The sequence below is a fragment of the Trachypithecus francoisi genome, unplaced genomic scaffold (assembly GCF_009764315.1).
Source record: "Trachypithecus francoisi isolate TF-2019V2 unplaced genomic scaffold, Tfra_2.0 Lachesis_group5, whole genome shotgun sequence".
Taxonomy (NCBI): Eukaryota; Metazoa; Chordata; class Mammalia; order Primates; family Cercopithecidae; genus Trachypithecus; species Trachypithecus francoisi.
The window spans coordinates 129,957,968-129,982,374 of NW_022681470.1; the positions used below are offsets into that span (position 1 = coordinate 129,957,968).

Below are 24,407 nucleotides of genomic sequence, written 5' to 3' on the forward strand. Positions count from 1 at the left end.
CCTGCTCTTCTACATGAAGGTGTATGTTGTGTGTGCACCTGTATGTGTGTTGTTGATTTTTATTCTTTTATCAGTTGGTTATTGTATGTCTTCAAATAATGTTTTCGAGAAGAGACCACAGACCAATCTGTTTTCTGAGTCCTTGCCTATCTGAGCGTGTCTTTCTGTTGCCTTCGTTAATCAGTGACAATGTGGTTAGATAGAAAATTGAGATTCACAATCGTTTTCCATCAAAAGTTTGCAGATACGGCTCCATTGTTTTCTGGCAGTTATCAGAGATTAGATTACTTTCTGCTCCTTTGTAAATAGCTTATTATCAAGTTTTCAACCTGAGTACCTGAAGGATTCTTTTCTTCTTTCAATTTAAAAACCTGCTCAGGTTGAGAGGCTGAGGCGGGCAGACTACCTGAGGTCAGGAGTTCGAGACCAGCCAGGCCAACATGGCAAAACCCCATCTCTACTAAAAATACAAAAATTAACCGGGTGTGATGACTGGCACTTGTAATCCCAGCTACTCAGGAGGCTGAGGCAGGGAGAATTGCTTCAACCCAAGAGGCGGAGGTTGTAGTGAGCCAAGATCTCACCACTGCACTCCAGCCTGGGTGACAGAGCCAGACTCTGTCTCAAAAAAAAAGGTCATTTTGAATCATGTTCTCTGTCCTCTGTGTCTACCATCTTCTCATGCAACGTTTAAATTTCCTTGTTCCTTTCCTCTATACTATAGAACATCTCAAGTGTGATCTCCAGAATACTAATTTACTTTTCTGAAAGGCTAATGCCACTCTTTCTTCATCTGAATGTGTAATTTGTATTATTTAATAAGTGTATTGTATTTTAGTTAACATTAATATTCTTATTAACCTCACCTATCTCTTGTTGCTGTTCATCTTACTCTGTTGTCTTTGCAACTCATTCTTTTCTTTCTTTGTGACTATTTGTACCTCTTCACAGAAGTTTCTTCAGTGCTTCTGAGGATATTACACAGTTTTCTAAAAATGTATTCTGGTTCCCCTGCAGGAGATCATTTTCAGAGGAATATTTTTCATCTTATCTTCTGCATAACTGTGTTTGTGCTCCCAATGCCAGCTTTTTCTTTTTTTTTCTGATTACTCATGTTTGAACGAGAAGAGAATGAGCCAGTCACGGATTCACCCACAGACAGGGTGTGTAGATTTTATTTGGTTCTGTTGATTGGACACTTGGGTAATGATTGAATTTTCTTAGCTCTACAGCTGGAGAGCAGGTTGATGATAATGGATCCTGGCCCAATTTCAAGAATTTAGCTAGCATTCCTATAATATGGCTGTGCTGTGCTGAATTCCTACCCCATTGTCTGATTCTGTGATACCCTTCTATCCCCAGCAGTAGCATTTTATTTCTGGTGATTATTCCTAACAGCACGCAATGCACCCAGCACTCCCAGTCTGATACACTTCCTAGAATTGGTCTCCAAGTGGATGGCAAAAAATGGAGCTGATGAAAAATATTTATATGAACTCAAAATGTAACACCATTATGGCAAAGGGATGGCTACTAGGTTTCTTGTGGTGTAGACTCCAGCTCTCTATGTAGGGGAGCAGAGCAGCTAGGAGGAGCAAAAGCTCTTCCCACCTTCTTTTCCATGGTTAGAGATCCTCTGTTTCTTGAGAAAAAGGCCAGGTTGATAGCCAGTTGTTTTTTTCCACCCTTCTAGATTTTGCCAAGTGGCTTTCTGTTGGTCTTAGCTTTTGATGGTAGATGAGGTTTTAATCTCTCTGTGCTTCATAGGTACTTCAGAAGAAATTTAAGCATGTTTCTACCTGGGCAGTTAGCCAAGTCCCATTTAAAATCAGAAATGGGCTACGCAGGGTGGCTCACGCCTGTAATCCCAGAAGGTGGGTGGATCGCTTGAGCCCAGGAGTTTGAGACCAGCCTGGGCAACATGACAAAACCCTAGCTCTCCAAAAAAAATTAAAATAAAATTTGCTGGGCATAGTGGTGGATGTCTGTAGTTCCAGCTACTCAGGAGGCTGAGATGGGAGTATCACTTGAGCCCGGGAGTTCGAGGCTGCAGTGAGCCATGATCGTGCCACTGCACTCCAGCCTGGGTGACAGAATGACACCCTATCTCAAAAAAAAAAAAAAAATCAGAAATGAAAATCAGTAGTTTTAGATGGTCGAAACTGGATACACATCAATAATGTATCTAGCTGCTTAAAAAGAAAATATCTGGATATACAAGGTGGGCAATATTCTCATTGCCTTCTGAGTGGTTTCAGTTACAAGGAGCTTTGGATCCATTTATGGCCTGTATTATTAACACAGATTTCAAAAGGGTCTTATTTGATGAATAGGAGCAAGTTCAAAGATGGGAAAACAGGACACCAACAGTGTGTATATCATATTGAGGCAGGAAAGGTAGTTAATTTTGAAAAAGGTGGTTGATAGAAAAGGGATTATATTTATTCTGATTTGTTCCAGAGAACAGAGCAAGGATCACTTGCAGTAGGTTACAAAAAGGTAGGTTTGGCTTAACATTGGGTGATTGGCAGTGGAGTGGACACCTCATAGAAGGCAGTGACCTCTCTGGCTCCAGAAGAGACCGTGAAGATCCTGGCTGATAACCCATCAAGGAGGCTGTGGGAGAAATTCTGATACAGGGTGGAAAGTGGGCAATCCTGTGATCCATATTTTAATGAGCTTGGTTTTGGAGTTTTTCCCTTGGGGTTTCTGCCTCTTAGGTCAGATGAGTGACTTCCTTTGCAAGGAAAGCACGGAGCTGTGAGAACTCAGCTGCTCCAAATATTGGGCTAGATTCAGACAAACGAGGATCTAGGCAAAGCAAGTTCCACTTTCCCCTGTGCTCTGTAGCTCCCAGCTCACAGTAGCAAAGGCTACTTTCTGCCAGACCCTGACCAAGCTTCTGTCAGGAAAAGTGGGGCGTGGGCACAAACAGATGGTTTGTATGTCATCTTACTATAGTCCCCACTATAGCCCTGGGAGGTTGCTTTCTAGTCAAAGAATCTGAGACTAAATGTGGCCAGACAACTTGCCAAGAACAGGAAGACATTGATTTGTGGAGCCAGTGAAGGTTCCAGAGTTTCGGTGTAAGAAGAGCTTACGGGCAACACATGGGTTGTCTGAGTACCTGGAGACGGATGATGAAGCTGTATTTGCAGAGTATTTTCTAAAGATGCACTTATTCACATTTTTTTTTTTTTTTTTTTTTTTTTTTGAGACGGAGTCTCGCTCTGTCGCCCGGGCTGGAGTGCAGTGGCCGGATCTCAGCTCACTGCAAGCTCCGCCTCCCGGATTCACGCCATTCTCCTGCCTCAGCCTCCTGAGTAGCTGGGACTACAGGCGCCCGCCACCTTGCCCGGCTAGTTTTTTGTATTTTTTAGTAGAGACGGGGTTTCACCGTGTTAGCCAGGATGGTCTCGATCTCCTGACCTCGTGATCCGCCCGTCTCGGCCTCCCAAAGTGCTGGGATTACAGGCTTGAGCCACCGCGCCCGGCCTTATTCACATTTTATATTGTTGACAAATACAATTTTTATTTTGTATTTGGGGTGGCTTGCAGGGCAGACAGAGATGGGGATAGAGCCCCTCCGTACCACCTCCAGCCACTTCTTGTCATCATATGATTGAGTCAAAATTTGGACCCTGTTCTGATTTCAAATCTCAGTCTGACCTTATAATGAGCAGAAAGACCTCTGAAAATGTTACTGGGGATTTGTTTTGTTTTGTTTTTGTGCTTCATTTAAACTAATGTAACTAAATTAGGCAGGAGAAAGCAGACTGCATGGTTTAGCCTATTTTCCTGAAGACTTCCCCAGATACAGAAAATCCACTTGGAGGCTGGCCCGTCTTCACTCCTTCTCTGAGCTGGCTCTAGCCCTCTGCTGGCCCCTTCCCCTGACCTGCAGGTGCTGCTGCTTATTGCAACACAGGCAGGCGGGACACCTGCTGCTTCCCAGTGGGGACGCTGCAGTCAGTCTGGTTCAAGGCTGGAACTCTTTTTTTCTTTCTTCTTACAAATACAAATACCTCTTATATTTGTCCTATTGGACTTTACAGTCCCAGATATGTCAGAAATTGGTTCTTGCAAAGCAGCCCAACCAAAGGGCTGTTCCACTGCATTACATAATGGCAGGGTTCACGTCACTTTTCCATTGGTTTTGGACTGTGTTGCATAGGCCTTTCGGGGATGTTCTGAAGTTCAGGCTCCTTCAGAGCCAGGAGGGGAAAGCCCAACAGCAAAACAAGTGGAAAGAAAGACAACATTGGGCACACGGCCTTGGGTGTTTGAAATGCCTGCCCATATCTGTCTTTTGTTTGGGAAGGGTGTGAATGATCTTACTAATGCTAGGTCGAATGTTTTTATCCTCTATATCAATCCTCCTTCCCCCATCTTTGATAGTTAATTTCTACTTAAGGCTGCTCCTCCCTTGGCTTCTCGAATAGTGCACCTTTGGCGTTCTTCTGTTTCTCTAATTGCCCCCTCTTATTTCCTTAGTGGAATATCTTGCTTCTGTATCCTCTTTGCCATGTTATTCACTTTCAACCTGGCATTCTTCGAGTTCTTGTAGTAGGCTGACCTTCAGTAACAAGTAGATTCAAAAATGATAATGGCCCAATCACAAAAGAAGTCTGTTTCTCAATCATGTATTAGTCCACAGTGGTTTTCCCATTTGCAGGTGGCTTTCTGACTCAGGTAAGGTTCCTCACTCAGAATTCATAACGTAGAATCCGTTCTATGGCTCCACCATCCCCCTAGACTCTAAGGCCTCCTTGTTACCTGCATCCAGGAGAAAAAAAGAATAGGGAAAGCACATCTGCTTTAAGACCCTGGCCTGGAAGTGACACACATCACTTCTGCTCATTCTCTATAGGAAAGAACTGGTCACATGGTCACTTCTAGATGCCAGAGGAGCTGGAAAATATAGTTTATGGCTGGGGACCCCCTCCCCAGTAACAACTCCATTTGATTGTAAGGGAAATGGATTTGGAAGTGCAGTTAGCCAGCTCTGCCATGGCCCTTGAGTTTTCTCACAAGAATACGGCTCGTGGTGAACTCATCCATTCTTGTAGTTTTTATTTTTACTTCAGCATTAATGACTACTAAATTTCTGTTTCTGGTATCAACATCATACTGATGTCTACTCTTGTATCTCCAGCTGCCTCCTAAACATCAACTTCTTTCTCTTCAAACTCAACATCTTTCCTCATCCAGAACGGGCTGTTACACCTCTCTTCCCCATTTCTGGCAGTGAATCACTATTCATCTGACATCATCTAGAATTCTCCCCATGCTAGCTGCGGTGGCTGATGCCTGTAATCCTAGTACTTTCGGAGGCTGAGGCCAGAGGATCACTTGAGCCCAGGGATTTGAGATCAGCCTGGGCAATAGAGTGAGATCTGGTCTCTACAAATAATTTGAAAATTAACTGGGTGTGGTGGTGTACACTTGGTCCCAGCTACTCAGGAGGCTGAGGTGGGAAGATCACCTGAGCCCAGGAGGCAGAGGTTGCAGTGAGCAGTGATCACACCACTGCACTCCAGCCTGGGTGACAGAGGGAGACTCTGTCTCAAAATAAATAAATAAATAAATAAAATAAAAATAAAAAAAATTGGCCAGGTGTGTTGGCTCACGCCTATAATCCCAGCACTTTGGGAGGCTGAGGCGGGAGAATTGCTTGAGCCCAGCAATCAGAGAGCAGCCCTGGGCAACAGCGAGATCTCATTCCTACAAATAATTCAGAAATTAGCCAGCTGTGTGGGGCGTGCCTGTGGTCTCAGCTACTCAGGTGGCTGAGGTGGGAGGATCACCTGAGCCCAGAAGGTTGAGGCTGCAGTAAGCTATTATCACACCACTGCACTCCAGCCTGGGTGACAGAGCAAGGCCCTGTCTCAAAAAAAAAAGAAGAAGAAATGGCTTCTGGGCGACATATCCAGTGCATTTCTGAAGCCTCACTAATTTATTTATTTTCCTGACTCCACTCTCCCTCTTTTCTGATATATATATAGAATGCTTTTGATAGACTAATTTTCCTAGAACACTTATATTATGTTACTGCCAAGAAATTCTCCTTAAGAACCTACAATCTTTGTTGCCACTTTGGAAATGTGAAATAGTTTTAAATAGTAACAGCCTATACATAAGACAGCTTGTTAGGCAAAACAGTAATTTTTTAATCTTAAGCGTAATTCTAGGTCAGTGTGATGAGCTATAATAAGCAGCAGACAGGCCGGGTATGGTGGCTCACGCCTGTAATCCTAGCACTTTGGGAAGCTGAGGTGGGCGGATCACGAGATCAGGAGATTGAGAGCATTTTGGCCAACATGGTGAAACCCCGCCTCTACTAAAAATACAAAAATTAGCTAGGTGTGGTGGCGCGTGCCTGTAATCCCAGCTACTCGGGAGACTGAGGCAGGAGAATCACTTGAACCAGGGAGTTGGAGGTTGCAGTGAACCAAGATTGAGCCACAGCACTCCAGCCTGGCGATAGAGCAAGACTCCGTCTCAAAAAAAAAAAAAAAAAAAAAAAAAAAGTAACATACAAGGGAGTGAGGAATCATCATTCTAGCCTACCCTCTACATCGAACCAAATCTGTGAGCCTCAGTTGTTTATTTTGTAAAATGAAGAAGGTAGCATCTTTCCTGTGTGAAATCTCTGGGCTAGAACAGGACATCTCTTTTGGTTCCTTCCAGTTCTAAAGATGATGACTTTAAAATGCAAACTCTGAGGTGGGAGGATCGCTTGAGAACAGGAGTTTGAGACATCATCTCCACAAAAAATTAAAAAAACAAAAATTAGTCAGACGTGGTAGCATGAGTCTGTAGTCCCAGCTTCTCAGGAAGCTGAAGCGGTAGGATTGCTTGAGCCCAGGAGTTTGAAGTTACAGTGAGCTATGTTGGTGCCGCTGTACTCCAGCCTGGGTAATAGAGTGAGATCCTGTCTTTAAAAAACAACAACAACAACAACAGAAAAACCTCCCCTGCCTATTTTTAAGTCCTTCTATAATTTAATCCCCACCACCAACCTGGTCATTTAACCCCCATAATGCTTGCTTCTCTCCATCGAGTTATTTTCTCTCTGCATTCTCAATGAGGCTGAGTGTCATCTGACCCTGTGCTTATGCTGCTCCCTTTCTCTCTGCCCATCTAAGCCCCATGGGGACTGGCAAGGGGCAGCCTGAGCTGCCTTGGAGAATTTGAAGTGTTTTGAAGGACATTGCCACTCACCTGGTTCTGCCACATAGAAGCTCAGTGACCTCAGTAATGTGGAGATGACACAGAGCCTCTCAGTGGGGCAGACACGAAGATTAAGACAACACTTGTAAATATGGCTTTGCAAAATGCCATCACCACATCATTTAGTCCTATAATTGTTTCATGAGTTATAATAGTTTTGTTTCCCCAGTTAGCTGGCTGTCTGGATTAATTGGTAATTGATTGAGTCCGTCAACAATCTTCACATAAGGTAAAGAATCATGTGAAGTTGCTGATGTTTGACTGCTTTTGATCTATTAAAAAAAAAAACCCCAGCAATTTGCATGCAAAGCCACGTAAAGTACTGTAAAAATACTTGCTATTCTTTTCACTCAACTTGGTCAAATCCTCCAAAGCAGAGGAAGCTAAGGTCTGGGAGTGAGAGTTTAAATCACCTCACTGATGGGAGGTAATGGCCACATTTTCTTTCAGCAGTATTTGCAGTGATTTGAGGGGAAAAGCTACACCCAGAGGAGTGGCACATTCTAAACAATGGCCACGCCCCTTGGGAAGGCTGGTCCCTGGGGGATGGGAGTGATGGAGCAGCATGTGGCTCCAAGCTGGTATGAGGCACTGAAGAGTTGGAATTCTGTCTGTGTCTGAGCCTGTGATTTCATCCGCATCACTCAGAAGACCTAGTACTTAGAAGGATAGATTTGAGACTAAGGTTTTGGGCCTCCTTCCTTCGACTCTTTTTTTTTTTTTTTCTTTTGAGATGGAGTTTCTTTTTTTTTTTTTTTTTTTTTTTGAGACGGAGTCTCGCTCTGTCACCCAGGCTGGAGTGCAGTGGCCAGATCTCAGCTCACTGCAAGCTCCGCCTCCCGGGTTCACGCCATTCTCCTGCCTCAGCCTCCCGAGTAGCTGGGACTACAGGCGCCGCCACCTCGCCCGGCTAGTTTTTTGTATTTTTAGTAGAGATGGGGTTTCACTGTGTTAGCCAGGATGGTCTCGATCTCCTGACCTCGTGATCCGCCCGTCTCGGCCTCCCAAAGTGCTGGGATTACAGGCTTGAGCCACTCACTCTTGTTGCCCAGGCTGGAGTGCAGAGGCATGATCTCGGCTCACTGCAACCTCTGCCTCTCGGGTTCAGGTGATTTTCCCGCCTCAGTCTCCTGAGCAGCTGGGACTATAGGTGCATGCCACCATACTGGGCTAACTTTTTGTATTTTTAGTAGAGATGGGGTTTCACTGTGTTAGCCAGGATGGTCTCGATCTCCTGACCTCGTGATCCGCCCGTCTCGGCCTCCCAAAGTGCTGGGATTACAGGCTTGAGCCACTCACTCTTGTTGCCCAGGCTGGAGTGCAGAGGCATGATCTCGGCTCACTGCAACCTCTGCCTCTCGGGTTCAGGTGATTTTCCCGCCTCAGTCTCCTGAGCAGCTGGGACTATAGGTGCATGCCACCATACTGGGCTAACTTTTTGTATTTTTAGTAGAGATGGGGTTTCACCACATTGGCCAGGCTGGTCTCAAACTCCTGACCTCAAGTGATCCTCCTACCTTGACCTCCCAAAGTGCTGGGATTACAGGTGTGAGCCACCGTGCCTGGCATCTTTTTTGTCTGTTTTTTGTTTTCTTTTTCTTTTTTTTTAGATAGATCTTGCTCTGTTGCCCAGGCTGGAGTGCAGTGGCAACATCATGGCTCACTGCAAACTTGATCTTCCATGCTCAAGTGATCCTCCCACCTCAGCCTTCTGAGTAGCTAGGACTACCAGTGTGTGCCACCAGGCCCTGCTAATTTTTTATTTTTCGCAGAGGCGGGGTCTCACTATGTTGCTCAGGCTGGTCTTAAACTCCTGGGCTCAAGCCATCCGCCTGCTTCCCCCTCCCAAAGTGCTGGGATTACAGGTGTGAGCCATTGCTCCTGGCCTCTACTTTTCACAAGGGAACTAGAGACAAACCTTTTATTTAGCCAAGAGTTTAGAAATCCAGGTATTTTCACTATTTTCATAGAATTCAGTCCTTGTCTGAACTGTGCCACTGTGCAGCACGTGGAGGGTTTTTGGGGGAGAGAAAATGTGAGTTCTGACATCAAACAGATCTGGTTTAAAATCCTATGTCTGCCGTTTACCAGATATGTAATCTTGGGGAAATTACTTAGTTTCTTCAATTCTCAATTTTACCATTTGAACAATGAGATTAAAAAAGCTAGAATTTTCAGGAGTACTAAATGAGATAATATTGGGAAAATGGCTGGTGTGTTATCTGACACAGAGTAAGCCCCCAAGTGGTAGCTATTATTGTTACTCTAATATTATTCTAAAATATGAGGGTGAGCAGACTAGGTCATAATATTTATATGTGAGTTTTTCTAATAAGGGAAGCTTTACTTGATGATCCTGGTGACTTTGCTTTAGGCCAGGCTGTTCCAACGCAGCTGCACACCGGGACGGTGGTGCATGTCGGAGTTCAGCTCACCTTGTGAGGTGCTGCGTGGCTCCCGTGTGAGCCTGATTTGGCAACACAGGGCTTCTGTTAAGCACACAGTTCCCTTACTACTCAATCACGTCTTCTGTTAAGCCCACAGCCCCCTTAGTACTCAGTCATGTCCTTCATTCCGGACTGGGCCTGGGATGCCATCCCCAGAGTTTAACTCATGGAAAAGTCAACTGATGTCTCTACACTGTGCTGCATGGACCATGGATCACAAGGTTGGGACATCTTAGTTTCTACTGACCAACTCCATCAAGCCAGAGGAGCACCAGCTTGGCCCCTTTATGCACACTGTGGAACAGTTACTTGGGCTCCAGAGGGAGTCTGGTGGTTCCATGTTCCCTGTTTCCTTCCATCTTCATTTCTGCATTGTGAGAGGGCAGTGGGTCAGGCTGAGAAGGGGATACAAAGCTGGAAGGGCGGGCGGGGAGCTTGGCCCAGACCAACCTCCTTTGCCTTTGTAAGGGCTCTGGGAGGAAGGAGTTCTGTTCCGCCCCAATTGCCCTCCTCCCTCCTTGCCCCCATCCACACTGGAAGGCGACTTTCGGAGGAGCTTAGTTTAATGAGTTCCTGGGCTGAGCCTCTCTGGACTGCCCCCACTCCCGTGGTCACTAACAACAGCGCCCTGGGGAGTGGGCGGAACTCTGAAACCAAGCTCATCTGTTTTGTCTCTTTAGATTCAAGACAGATGTTCCCACAATCTGGCGACAAAACTGCAGTCCTTGGAAAGACTGTGGGTGCCCTGAGTGTGGGGGTGGGGATGGGGGGTCTTATGATGTGCAGTGACAGCGAGGTGGGGGACCTCTCCAGCTTCCTTGCAAAGCCCTGGGGAGCCAGGGCAGGCCCTGCTGGAATCCTGCAACAGGCGCCGCACCCTGCCATACACCTTCAGCAAATACGACAGGAATGTAAAACTTCCTGCCCTAATCCGTTTAAACTTAAAGCCTAGTAGGAGGTCACTATAGTGTCAGATTTTTGGGTCTTGTTTTTTTTTTTTTTTTCTATTTCAGAAAGATTTGTTTGTTTGTGAAGATCTTAAGGCCCAAATGCCAGAACTGGAGTCTGTGCTGATAAAATGGAGGCTGAAAATGACAAATGTTAGAAGTGAGCAAATAAGTTTATTATATATATTAGAAAAAAGCAAAATGTTAAATTTGACCTTGCGATGCATGCAATAATCTGCTAATGTTGGATGATGCCACCTCCCTCAAACTCCCTTTCTAGGGAACAATAATTGCTAACATTATTGGGCATGTACGATGTGGCAGGCTGTGTTCTATAAATACTTTTCGTGTATTAAATCGTTTATTCCCCACAATAGCCTAAGGAAAAAATGACTCTTGTTATCTCTACTTTCTAAGCGAGGAAACTGAAGCCCAGCTTGATTAAGCAACTTGCCCAAGACTGCAGCACTCATAAACGGCAGATCTGGGCCCAGGCAACCTGGCTGTGTGTGCCGCCTCACCTAGCAGGCTGCATTATCTCTCCAATGTAAGGCCTGTAAGACCACGGCCAAGTCCTTCAAAGTCTCTTTCTAGGGTACTTTCTTTCTTTTTTTTTTTTTTTTTTTTTGAGATGGAGTCTTGCTCTGTCGCCTAGGCTGGAGTTCAGGGGCGCAATCTCGGCTCACGGCAAGCTCCGCCTCCCGGGTTTACGCCATTCTCCTGCCTCAGCCTCCGGAGTAGCTGGGACTACAGGCGCCCGCCACCACGCCCGGCTAATTTTTTGTATTTTTAGTAGAGACAGGGTTTCACCATGTTAGCCAGGATGGTCTCGATCTCCTGACCTTGTGATCCGCCTATCTCGGCCTCCCAAAGTGCTGGGATTACAGGCGTGAGCCACCACGCCTGGCTCTAGAGTACTTTCAAAGTACCGTTTTGTACTTCTCCTCTCCCAGCCCCTGAGCAAGAGTAGTGGGGTGGGCATATTAAATACTTATGAGTAAGTGATGCATTAATGCAAGATTTACAGTATGGTCAGCTGGTAGCAGCAAACCTTTTCTGTTAAGAAGCCCTTCCATGTTTTATCCAAAATACTTGCCCTTCTTACCACAGTAGCCCATGGCTAGTTACTCATTAGCTTCCTAGTACCTATGGGCCTTTTCCTATTCCAAGACTCCAGCTGTCTCCTTTGCTCTCATTAGCACACTCCTCTCCTCACGTGTCCCAGCTTGAATTCTTCCTGAGATCCAGCACAAAAATACTCGGATGGGATTTCCATTTAACATGGCTTTTCATTACATGGTTTTGCTTATTACACGGATCAAATCAAGTTCTGAAACCATAATTACATTGGGAAAGGCTGCTCTCCAGCACCAGAGTCAGCAGGGAGGGCGGAATTGTGGATACACTGACATCTTTTCAGTGAAAACAATTAAGATTGTGTTATCTCACAGATGAAGCAGGGAAGCGGTGACTATTCTTCCCATATTAGAGAAGCAGAAAGTGAGGAACAGAGACATGGCTTGTCCAAGCTCCCACGGGTGGAGCTCAGGGATCTCCTGAATGGTGGTTGGAGCCGCAGATGGAAGGCCTTCCTCTTCCTACTGTGTGGCAGTCTCATGACTTCCTGGACATCTCTACCTCTCCCCTAACCCTCTCAGGCCATTCCTTGCCCTGGCAGATGGCTACTGCCAAGATTCTACTTTTGTGGAGGAAGGAAGGCTATGATGTATTTGTTCATGCACTGGTTCATTCATCATGATTTTTTTTGCTCTTTCACAGAACCAGACAGTGGGGCAAAATCCAAGGTGGTGTTGGAGTGTCTCAAGTCTATGGGATTCTCCTGTCAGTTCAGGATCAGAGTCATCCCATAACGAAAAGCTTTTCTACCATTTGCCTGGAACTGGGGCCTAGACCAGACGACATGAGTCTCTTCCAGGTCCCCCAGATGCTTAGGTTGGGTCCAAGTTACACTGAAAAGGATCCAGTGAATTTCCAGTCTGGTCCACACCCATCATTCCTGGAGCTGAGTGACTCAGGGCTCCAGAAGATACCTCAGTGCTAAGTCATCATCCCCAAGGGAAGAATGTTTCACGTTCAGGGATTCTGTCACCTGTGCTCTGGAAGCAAGTTCTAGGCCTTTTCACCCCAGCTTTCACTTTCATCCTGGGGTTTGCTATGGGAGCTGGCATTCTGCTACCCCATTTCCACCCCGAGTGTACTGACATTGCCGCGTTCTGTGAAGACTGTTCACTGGGTCATGGCATTCTTGACCACATCCTCCCTTTAGCCAATTTTTGATTTATTAAACAAAGTAGAGAGAAGAAGGGTAGATGGCGTGCATAGGATTTAGGGTACGGGGCTGTCTGCACGGCCTGGAGGCTGACCTACAGGAGACTGTGGGTCATCTCTCAGGCACATGTTGTGAGTGTGTATACACACACATGGCTCAGCCCTCATTCATGGATCCTTCGGGTCTCAGTCCCTTATTCTTTGATACTACTAAGCTCTGGAACTTCAAGCCAGTAGCTGAGTTCTGTTCTGCCCACAGGTGATGCAGCCTCTGAATCTGAAACACTGCTCTGGTGATTTAGCACTGAGGTATCTTCTGAAGCCCTGAGTCAAAAATCTTTTCAGTGACTCAGTCATAGGCATCTAGGAAGACAAGCTTCCAGATTCACTGAGAACAGACTGTATGTATTGACATGCTGACATTAACTCCCATTCCCTGTAGGGACTTTCTCATGTGGAAGAGCAAATGCTGAGTGCCAGCAGGACCCTGGCAGTTTGATGATTTCCAGTGTTACCGTTAGTCACTATGTGTACATTCTGCAGGTCCTCGTGTGGCCACTGCAGGGCACCAGCCTTTGGAAACAAACACACAGGTTTTGAGAAGCTACTCATCTTTCATGTATATGTGTCTGACGTTGACACACAATACATGTATATTTTTATTATATTAATCAATCATAAGTAACCTAAATGTCTACCCACAAGAGAATGATTAGGTAAATTGTGGCGTACCCATAAATGGAATAATCTGTAGTCATTAAAAATCAGGCTTGGCAAACAAAAACATAAAGTGGGGAAAGATTGCCTAGTCAACAAATGGTGCTGGGTTAATTGGCTAGCCACATATAGGAGAATGAAACTGGATCCTCATTTCTCACCTTATACAAAAATCAACTCAAGATGGATCAAGGACTTAAATCTAAAGCCTGAAACTATAAAAATTCTATAAGAGAACATTGGACAAACCCTTTTAGACATTGGCTTAGGCAAAGATTTCATGACCAAGAACCCAAAAGCAAATGCAACAAAAACAAAGATAAATAGCTGGGACTTAATTAAACCGAAGAACTTTTGCACAGCAAAAGGAACAGTCATCAGAGTAAACAGACAACCCACAGAGTGAGAGAAAATCTTCACAATCTATACATCTGAAAAAGGACTAATATCCAGAATCTACAACAAGCTCAAACAAATCAGCAAGAAAAAGACAATCTTATCAAAAGTGGGCTAAGGACATGAATAGACAATTCTGAAAGAAGATATACAAATGGCCAACAAACATGAAAAAATGCTCAACATAATTAATGATCAGGGAAATGCAAATCAAAACCACAATATGGTATCACTTTACTCTTGCAAGAATGGCCATAATCAATAAATCAAAAAATAATGGATGTTGCTGTGGATGCGGTAAAAAGGGAACATTTCTACACTGCTGATGGGAATGTAAACTAGTACAACCACTCTGGAAAACAGTGTGGCGATTCCTTAAATAACTAAAAGTAGAACTACCATCTGATCCACAATCCCACTACTGGGTATTTACCCAGAGGAAAAAAAGTCATTATACGAAAAAGATACTTGCACATGCATGTCCACAGCAGCACAATTTACAACTGCAAAATCATGGAACCAACTCAAACACTCATCAATCAACAAGTGAGTAAAGAAACTGTGGTATATATGTATATGATGGAATACTACTCAGCCATGAAAAGCAATGAATTAATAGCATTTACACCAACCTGAATGGGATTGGAGACTATTATTCTATGTGAAGTAACTCAGGAATGGATAACCAAACATCGTATGTTTTCATTCATAAGTGGGAGCTGAGCCATGAGAATGCAAAGGCATAAGAATGACACAGTGGGCTTTGGGGACTCAGGGGGAAAGGGTGGGAAGGGGATGAGGGACAAAAGACTACAAATTGGGTTCAGTGTATACTGCTCGGGAGATGGGTGCACCAAAATCTCACAAATCACCACTAAAGAGCTTACTCATGGAACCAAATACTACCTGTTCCCCAAAAACCTATGGAAATTAAAAGATACATACATATATATCAGGCTTGGTCTGGAGTGGTGGCTCACGCCTGTAATCCCAGTACTTTGGGAAGCTGAGGTGGTAGGATCACTTGAGCCCAGGAGTTCAAGATCAGTCTGGGCAACATGGCAAAACCCCCTCTTTACAATTTTTTTTTTTTTTTAAATCAGGCTGATGTTATAGAGAAGTTCTTACGATATTTCACTAAGCAAAAAAAACAAGCTGTAAAATTTTTTATGCAAAATGTGAACCCAATTTTGAACTCATCCCCCAACAAAAACAACAAAAACCAATGTTGTATATACTGTGTATATATGTGTATATAAACACTGAAAAATACCAAACCAATAAATACGAATATTCATTTGTCTTTTTACGCTTTTCTGTGTTTTCTTGCAGTGGTTGTGTATTAATTTTTGAAATGCTATTGTGTTTTTTTAAAAAGGACACTTATGAATGGCATGTTTTGAAAACTCATAGGGTAAGACCTTGAACTTTCCACCAACATACGCAAACTGTGCATGGAAATCAAGTGCTACTGACGTGAGCTGGGCCCAGGGATTGCAGTCCAAGGATTACCAGGGGCATGGCTGTAACCTTCCGCTTCATATCCCTGAGCTGATTAGTCCCCTAATCAACTGATAAAGTAAAATAACACGTTCATAAGGGCAGCATAGCTCACATTCTTCACCCACATGGTGGGGTGTCTGGCCTATGAGGGTCCCCTCCCTCTGCTTGGCTGCTCAGCTTGCTGTAGCCGGTCCACATTCAGGGACAAGCAGGCGCCACCAGCTTGACACCTGCTAGCACCTATCATTGTGCTCCATCACCTGCTGGTGGCCCACATTAATACCCTTGGGGTAGAGGGCCCTGGCTACCTTCACCCTAACACTAACCAAACGAACCCTAAAGGCAGGCTGGACGAGGAGTTGCAGATGATGGCACATGGCCTGAAAGATGTGGGAAGGGTTGGAGGGCAAGTTGCTTGCTTTGCCTTGGTGGTGGGGAGGAGAGGGGCGAGGTCAGGGCATGTAGGCTTCCTGCTGGTTGTGTTCATGGGCTTCAGGCATCTCACATCAGCTGAAAGCCCCTCTGATCCATTGCCCAGATGCTGGCCATTGTAAAAAACGAAACAAACAAAAAACGCTGCTCCTTTGCCCTTCCAAAGAGGCCAAACATGAGACCCAATCCCTTTTGGTGGTCTTGGTCTCTGAGAGGTTTGACGCTTAGGGTGATGTATGGGGTTTGGCTTTTGAGGGTCTAGAGGGGCACATGGGCAGTGCAGGTATTAAGTAAGGGTGGCAAAGTAACAAAAGAGACTTGGCACGCGTTCAGTCATTCATTTGTCCACCTAATGCTTATTGAGTGCTTACCATGTGCACTGGGGTTATAGCAGGGAACACTACAGATCAGGACCATGGTCTCATGGAACTCATATTCCAGGGTGACGGGAGGGAGATGAGAAGTAGTGAGTAAGATATAATTATAGTGATAAGCATTCTAAGGAAACTATAATGGCATGATGTGGTAGAGCGAACCTGAGGGTAATGGTACTTGGCTCCTGCATAACGTCCATAATGTCCACTGGGGCCCCTGCAGGGAGCATAGGAAATGATTATCAGTAAAGTAGGAGGGGCCCCCCTGCCAAGGGCATCACAATTCAAATGAGGCTACTCTGTTTCTCTCTCTCTCTGTGTGTGTGTGTGTGTGTACTGGGGTGCTCCCTGTCAACCTATGTTGTTTCTCTCCTGAAATTTAAGGTGTGTGTCTTAGTCTGTTCATGCTGCTATAGCAAATACCTTAGACTAGGTATTATTCTGTTGTTTACAAAACAAAAGAAATCTATTTCTCACAGTTCTGGAGGCTGAGAAGTCCAAGAACACTGTGCTAGCAGAGTCAGTGTTGAGTGAGGGCCCATTCTAGTCTATGTTTGCCTTCTGTGTTTCCTTACATGGTGGAAAGGGGCAAGAGAGCTCCCTCTAGCCTTTTTTTTTTTTCTTTTTGAGATGGACTCTTGCTCTGTTGCCCAGGTTGGAGTGTGGTGGCTCAATCTCAGCTCACTGCAACCTCCACCTCCCAGGTTCAAGTGATTCTCATGCGTCAGCCTCCAGAGTAGAGCCTTTTTTCTTTCTTCCCCCAGTAAGGGCACTAATCCCATCCATGAAGGTGGAACCCTCATGACTTAATCACTTCCCCAAAGCCCCACCTCTTAATACTGTCACATTGGATGTTAGGTGCCAACGTGTGAATTTTGGGGGGACACCAATATTCAGACCATAGCAACATGTTTGGACTTGTCTCACTGAACAGTAAAGAGAACCCAGGGGGATGATGTATGTGGGCCTTTTAGATGATGGAAGGAGTTCAAAGGAGTACTGGGATCCCACGTAGATGGAGCAGACAACAGGGATCTGGCTTGATTGCGCCCATTCCCCTTCTCTCTGCCTCAGAGCCCAGCTTGATGAGCTCATGTTGGAGCTTTCTGGAGAGGGCAGCTGCAGACAAAGCAGGAGAAACGCCTGTCACCGAGGATCACTGAGGACGCTGAGAGGCACAGAACTGAAAGCAGTCTGGCTGTGTATGGTTACGTGGCTATGTTTCCAGGATCAGAAATGCTCAGTCATGCTATTACTGCCACGATTTTAGTAATGAAATACGAGACAGAAACAGGAAGGGGCCAGTCCATACAAACATAGCTTCAGTGCTGAGATTCCTGGGCACTCAGCCTAATTTCGGCATCTGAAAAACAGAGGGCCTGCTCCCTCTAGGAAGCCAGGAGGGCAGCCAGGATTGGGACAGTGGCCTTGTCAGAAGGTGGGAAGTGCGAGAGGGGAAGATGCAGGTGCCACAGAGGAGTGCAGAGGACTCTTCACAAGCTCCTTGAGATATTCCTGGGACTCTCAGGCTTAGAAGTGGGCCCAAGGTATGGGTTTGGGAATGCTAATAATGTAAAATGTTAAATTTTCTTAAATAACAAGTAAAAAAAAAAAACCCACATGGCAAATAGAGGAGATGAACCATGAAAATTGTATGAAATAAAAAAGCTTTATATTTTAAAACTTTTAAAGACATTGTTTTCCTACAGATCTAGGTTCAAGAAATGCTCTGGCACTAACAATATATATGGCATTAAGTCACTTGACCTCTCTGCTCTACTCTTTTCTCATGTGTAAAGTGGATGTAATAATACTACCCATGTGGTCATTGAAAGGATTAAATGAGATAATAATGTGCATAAGACACATTATTAGCCCAGAGCCTGGCATGCTGTAAGTGCTCAATAACTAGGTAGAGGCTCCAGCATGGCAGCCCATTCGTACTCCCAGTCTGAACTGGTCTGGGGAAACTTGGGTGTGGACTTAATATGTTATTCAGCTTTCTCAGGTAATGATCCATTAGAGGGGACTGTTGGGTCCTCATGCTTTGCAGGTCACAGAGGTGAAATATTCTCCATGGGGATGTAGGCTTGACAGATAGGGAGAGGCAGGAAACAGGGCCAGCTTCAAAGGTATGCAACCTGTGCAGTCTCACCAGGCCCTGTCTGCAAAAGGGCCCTGTGCTTGGTTTAATGTTGTGCTGTCACTGTCTTGAAATTCTTAATAATTTTCTCTTTGAACTTGTGTCTTGTAAGGGAAGTCTGATGGACGATGGAACATGCATATTGAGGAGATGCGTGCAATACATGTGTCTGCCATTCCTTGCTGCTCCATTTGCACGTAGCATTCGTGATGCCTCATTGAGCACATAATGTGGGTGTACCCACAATGCGTGGGAGTTCAGGCAAAGTGAGTACAAGATGAAGGTGTTTCCACCACTAAGCAAGCTGGGTCCCTGCCAACACCAAAAGGCCATGCTGTCCATTCAAATCAGAACTTGTTATGAGTGCGGAAAGAAGGTAATGGCATTATAAGAAGCAAAAATGACCAAGGAAACCTATCACACCCATTCTTACTCCCTTGCATTTGCCAGCCACTTTCAGGGAAAAATAATGATGCAGAAGGAAAGAAAAGATAGGTCAAACCATTGCTCTTTTTCCTTTCAGTCCTTCCTTATTCAATAGTAAACTGAAGGTAGAGAGTGTTGGTAGAACATGCGCACAGCAAGTTGTGCAATGAAAACAATTCCATTAATTTTGTGTAGTGTCTCCACTGTTCCAGAAAGCATGAAATACATAGGCATGGCCTGGCACGGTGGCTCATGCCTTTAATCCCAGCACTTTGGGAGGCCGAGGTGGGCGGATCATGAGGTCAGGAGTTCAAGACCAGCCTGGCCGACATACTGAAACCCCATCTCTACTAAAAATACAAAAATTAGCCGGGCGTGGTGACATGAGCCTGTAATCCCAGCTACTCAGGAGGCTGAGGCAGGAGCATTGCTTGAACCTGGGAGGTGGGGGTTGCAGTGAGCTGAGATTGCACCACTGCATTCCAGCCTAGGTGACAGAGCAAGACTCTGTTTTGGGGGGAAAAAAAATACATAGGCATATGCACACCATGAAATGAAAACTATATAATTTCAGTGATTCTACAAAGAAAGTATATGCCCTTATATTTGCATTTAAAACAGGTTTTGTGTAATATAGAGCTGAATGGTAAAATTCATGCTAACAATTTAAAACATCAATTTTTCTTTACTTAGAACAACATTAAATAGCAAATAAAAAACATATGGTGAATATAGACCATGAAAATTACGTGAAAGAAAAATGTTTTGTATTTTAATATTTTTAAAGGCCTTTTTTCCTGCTTTTTTTGTAAGAAACTCTATGTTGTCATTTTGCACTGGGCCCAACAAATTATGCAACCAGTCCTGGCAGCCAGTTGATATATGTGTTGCAGAGTTTTAAAATGTTTCCATGTCACCCTCCTTGGGCCCCAGGGGAGCTTCCCCGCCGCCTGGGCCACCTGGACTACGATGGAGCAAAGTTGAGTAGGGCTGTGTTGTCAGAGACAGCCTCACTGGGCAAACAGCCTTCTCCTTCTTTTCTTGGATTTATCTTTCTTTTTCTCGAGAATGGCAAAGTCCTAGAGTGCTCGGATGAAGATGCTGGCCACCCTCAGCCAGATTTTCACTGAGGCTCCAGGCCTGCCTATCGCCTGTAAAAAAACTTGGCTCCTTCTATCTCACCAGGAGACAACTGGGGGGCTTGTGGCCAAAGCCCCATCCAGGAAGACTTTCCCTGTAGGCATGTGTATGTGTGTGTATGTATCTCCCTCTGGGCTTATCTTCATAGCAGGGCCTTGTTCACGGCTTGGTTGGGACCCCACACTCTCATCTCCGTGTAAACAGTCATGAGAGTCCGCTCCCAGAATCTGTCCCCATGCCTTTCTCTCCTGGCCACCTGTCAGCACTCCAGGGTTCGGAGGGAGAGTGGTGAGGGCTGATGAACTGGTGAGAGGCCCTAGGAGAGGCCGTGCTGGGAGGGTGGACCTGCCAGAGAGGGCACCTCCCCCGCTGAGGAAGCAGCAACAGCGGGAATGTGAAGAACTCTTCTATAAGGAGCGTGTGCGAGTGAGGACAGGGGCATCAATCACCACCAGCGGTGACACCGTCCCAGCTCTTCCTGTCAGCAGCTGGCTTCTCTCCTCACCTCTTCTGGGCTTGGGGATCTGGAGGCATCCTGAGTGAGTCTGGTGTGTGCCAGGCAGGGCCTTTCCAAGGCTGCAGTGACTGCTTACTGCCGCCTCTTGAGTACAGTTTGCTCGAGTTGAATTGTCTGTGTCCAAAGAATTGTTCCAACCAGAGCAAAACAAAACCCTTACAATGACACAAATGACTGAGACAGGGCAGGATTACAGGTTTGTCTTTGGTAGTACCATTGTTGGTCAATGGGGGAACCAAGGAATATTGCTGGGAAAATTCATCTACTCATGCAGTGTTTTTATTATCTACCTATTTTATAAAAGAAGTCCTGGGATTCAAAGATGAATAAGATGCACTTAATGTCCTTAAAAGCAGACACCTTAATAGGGAGGACAGCAGAGTAATAATAGAATTATCAAACACATACAGCACCACTGGCCGGGCTGTAATCCCGCCATGGACAAAGAGCTGAGGGTACCTAAAGGAGAAAGTGCCTAACTCTGAACAGATTCAGGGAAGTTGTCCTGTGAGGTGACACACCTGCTGGACCTGAAGAATGTGTAGGAGTTTTCCAGGAGGTTAAAGTGTGTGTGTGCAGGCAGCAAAGAGGCCGAAGTTGGTGTGTAGCCTAGTTTATCCTAGAAGGGGGAAAAGGGAATGTAAAGGTAAGAAAGTATAGATGAGCAAGTAAGGGCAGATACCAGGGGATTTGGGAACGGCGAGGAAGCTGAAAGCTCTGGAGTGATCAGCCCTTCTAGATTGCGGGGTCCAGGCAGGGTGTGAGGAAAGAGGTGGCAGTCTCTCTGGGCCTCTGCTGATGGACTATTTTGACTGGCAGAGCTAGAGAGGAGAGTATTCCAGGAGATGAGATAGTACACACTGAGTAGAAAACCCAGGGCATGTTTGGGTGACAGCAAAGTTTAGCTGGTGTGTAGAGAAAATGAATAGCAGAAATGGTTAGAAAGAAGATCTGCCGAAGAGTTTGGACTTTAATTCCTTTGGCAAATGGGAACCACTAAAGTTTTTTAGTTAGTGGTTTGTTGTCATTGGTCTCTCTCTCACTCTCTCTCGTGCATGTGCACGCATGTTTTTTGTAAAGACAAAGTCTATGTTGCCAGGCTGGTATCAAACTTCTTTTTTTTTTTTAATGAAAGGCCTGACATATTTATTACTGAACCCAGCCAATCAATGTGTTTGTAACAGATTCAGAGAGTAAAACATGTCAAACTCTCCAGATAATGATGACATTTCCAGCTTGATATGGTAACGTGATTGTGACCTTCAGACAGCATAAATATGTGTGCCATCTCATGTGCAATTCCTTATAGACCTAGCTTGGTTCGTCTCCAATGTCTCCTGTTGGAGTTGTACCTGATTTTATTACCAGTTTTCATCCGAATCCACTGGGGACTAGGACGATTTTGCTTTTGTTTGCTGACCAGGAACTGCTTAATCCTGAAAGTCTTGTGAGAAGACATGGCGAGAAATGGAGTCAAGCACACAGCACAATGGCGGAGACAGGAAGAGAACGTTCTCTCTTCCTCAGCCTTCCAAAGCACTGGGATTCAGGCATGAGCCACTGGGCACAGACGTCATTATTGTTTTTGAAGTACAATTTACGTGCAGTAAAATTCATCCTTTTTAGCATTCTATGAGCTTTGGCCAATGTATGTATTCATGTAAACACCACCACAGTCAACCTGTAGGATGTTTCCAACATGTCACGTTTGTTTATGCCTCTGTAGTCAACCTTTCTCCCCACACTAGCCCCTCAAAACTACCGATGTGGCCAAGCTTGGTGGCTCATGCCTGTAATCCCAGCACTTTGGGAGGCCAAAGTGGATGGATCACCTGAGATCAGGAGTTCAAGATCAGCCTGACCAATATGGTGAAACCCTGGCTCTACTAAAAATATGAAAAACTAGCCGGGCGTGGTGGTGGACGCCTATAATCCCAGCTACTCAGGAGGCTAAGGCAGGAGAATCCTTGAACCCTGGAGGCAGAGGTTGCAGTGAGCCAAGATCGTGCCATTGCATTCCAGCCTGGGCCACAGAGCGAAACTCCATCTCAAAACAACAACAACAGCAGCAACAACAACACACCAATCTGCTGTCCATCTCTAGAGTCTTCCCTGTTACAGAATGTCCTATACATGGAATCACATAGGAAGCAGCTTTTTAAATGTGGTTTCTTTCACTTAGAATAACACATTTGAGATTCATCTATGTTTTTGTGTGTGTCAAGAGTCTGCCACTTTCCTTGTTAAGTAATATTCTATTGTGTGGATATATCCATCGTTTATCCATTCACCAGTTGAATTTGGGCATTTGGGCTATCTCCAGATTGGGATGATTATAAAGAAATCTATCATCAACATTCATGTACAGGTTTTTGTGTGATCATAAGTTTTCAATTCACTTGGGTAAATTCCCAAATAAACAAGAGTAAGATTTTTTGTTGGGTTGAATAAATGTTTATAAATGTATGTTCAACTTTATTTTAAAAAGAAGCCTACCGGACAGATGTAGTGGCTCACACCCGTAATCCCAGCACTTTGGGAGGTCAAGGCGGGTGGATGACCTGAGGTCAGGCGTTCGAGATCAGTCTGACCAACATGGAGAAACCCCGTCTCAACTAAAATACAAAAAATATTAGCCAGACGTGGTGGCGTGCGTTGTAGTCCCAGCTACTGGGGAGGCTGAAGGAGGGGAATTGCTTGAACCCAGGAGGTGGAGGGTGCAGCACCACTGCATTCCACCCTGGCGTCAGAGCAAGATTCTGTCTAAAAAAATAAATAAATAAAAGAAACCCACCAAACTATTTTCCAAAGTAGATGCAGTATTTGAAAGTTCTAATTATACACATCCTCACCAGCACTTAGCACAGGCACACCTGGTTTTATTGTGCATTGTTTTATCATGCTTCACAAATACTGTGCTTTTTACTCATTGAAGGTCTGCAGCAACCCCGCATTGGGCAAGTCTATTGGTGCCATTTTTCCAACAGCAAGTGCTCACTTCTGGTCTCTGTGTCACAGTTTGGTAATTCTCACAATATTTCAAACATTTTCATTATTTTTTTTTTTTTTTTTTTTTTTTTTTTGAGGCGGAGTCTCGCTCTGTCGCCCGGACTGGAGTGCAGTGGCCGGATCTCAGCTCACTGCAAGCTCCGCCTCCCAGGTTTACGCCATTCTCCTACCTCAGCCTCCCGAGTAGCTGGGACTACAGGCGCCCGCCTCCTCGCCCGGCTAGTTTTTTTTTGTATTTTTAGTAGAGACGGGGTTTCACCGTGTTCGCCAGGATGGTCTCGATCTCCTGACCTCGTGATCCGCCCGTCTCAGCCTCCCAAAGTGCTGGGATTACAGGCTTGAGCCACTGCGCCCGGCTGAGACGGGGTTTCACCAGGTTAGCCAGGATGGTCTCGATCTCCTGACCTCGTGATCCGCCCGTCTTGGCCTCCCAAAGTGCTGGGATTACAGGCTTGAGCCACCGCGCCCGGCACATTTTCATTATTATTATATATGTTATCTTAATCTGTGATCAGTGATCTTTGATGTTACTACCGTAATTGTTTTGATATACCACAAACCACCCACCTATAAGATGGTGAACTTAATCAATAAATGTCATGTGTGTCTAGCTGCTCCATTGACTTGCTGTTCCTCCATCTCTCTCCCTCTCCTCAGGCCTCCCTATTCCTTGAGACACAACAGTTTTTATATTAGGCCAGTTAATAACCCTACAATGGCTTCTAAGTGTTCAAGTGAAAGGAAGGGTCGCATATCTCTCACTTTAAATTAAAAGCTAGAATTGATTAAGCTTAGTGAATGAGACATGTTGAAAGCTGAACTAGGCTGAAAGCT

General features: G+C 45.1%; 1 protein-coding gene across 1 annotated transcript; it reads right to left on the minus strand.

Moving 5' to 3' along the window:
* Nucleotides 1–21,796: 21,796 nt before the first annotated feature.
* LOC117076625 (60S ribosomal protein L39-like) lies at nucleotides 21,797–22,023 on the minus strand. The gene has a single exon (XM_033200339.1). The coding sequence runs from the start codon at nucleotides 22,021–22,023 to the stop codon at nucleotides 21,868–21,870; it is 156 nt and encodes a 51-aa protein (XP_033056230.1). The 3' UTR covers nucleotides 21,797–21,867.
* Between the last annotated feature and the right edge of the window lie 2,384 nt (nucleotides 22,024–24,407).

Bases quoted from the DNA above. Each gene is read 5' to 3' on its own strand.
- LOC117076625 (XM_033200339.1), bottom strand. From the start codon at position 22,023: ATGTCTTCTCACAAGACTTTCAGGATTAAGCAGTTCCTGGTCAGCAAA.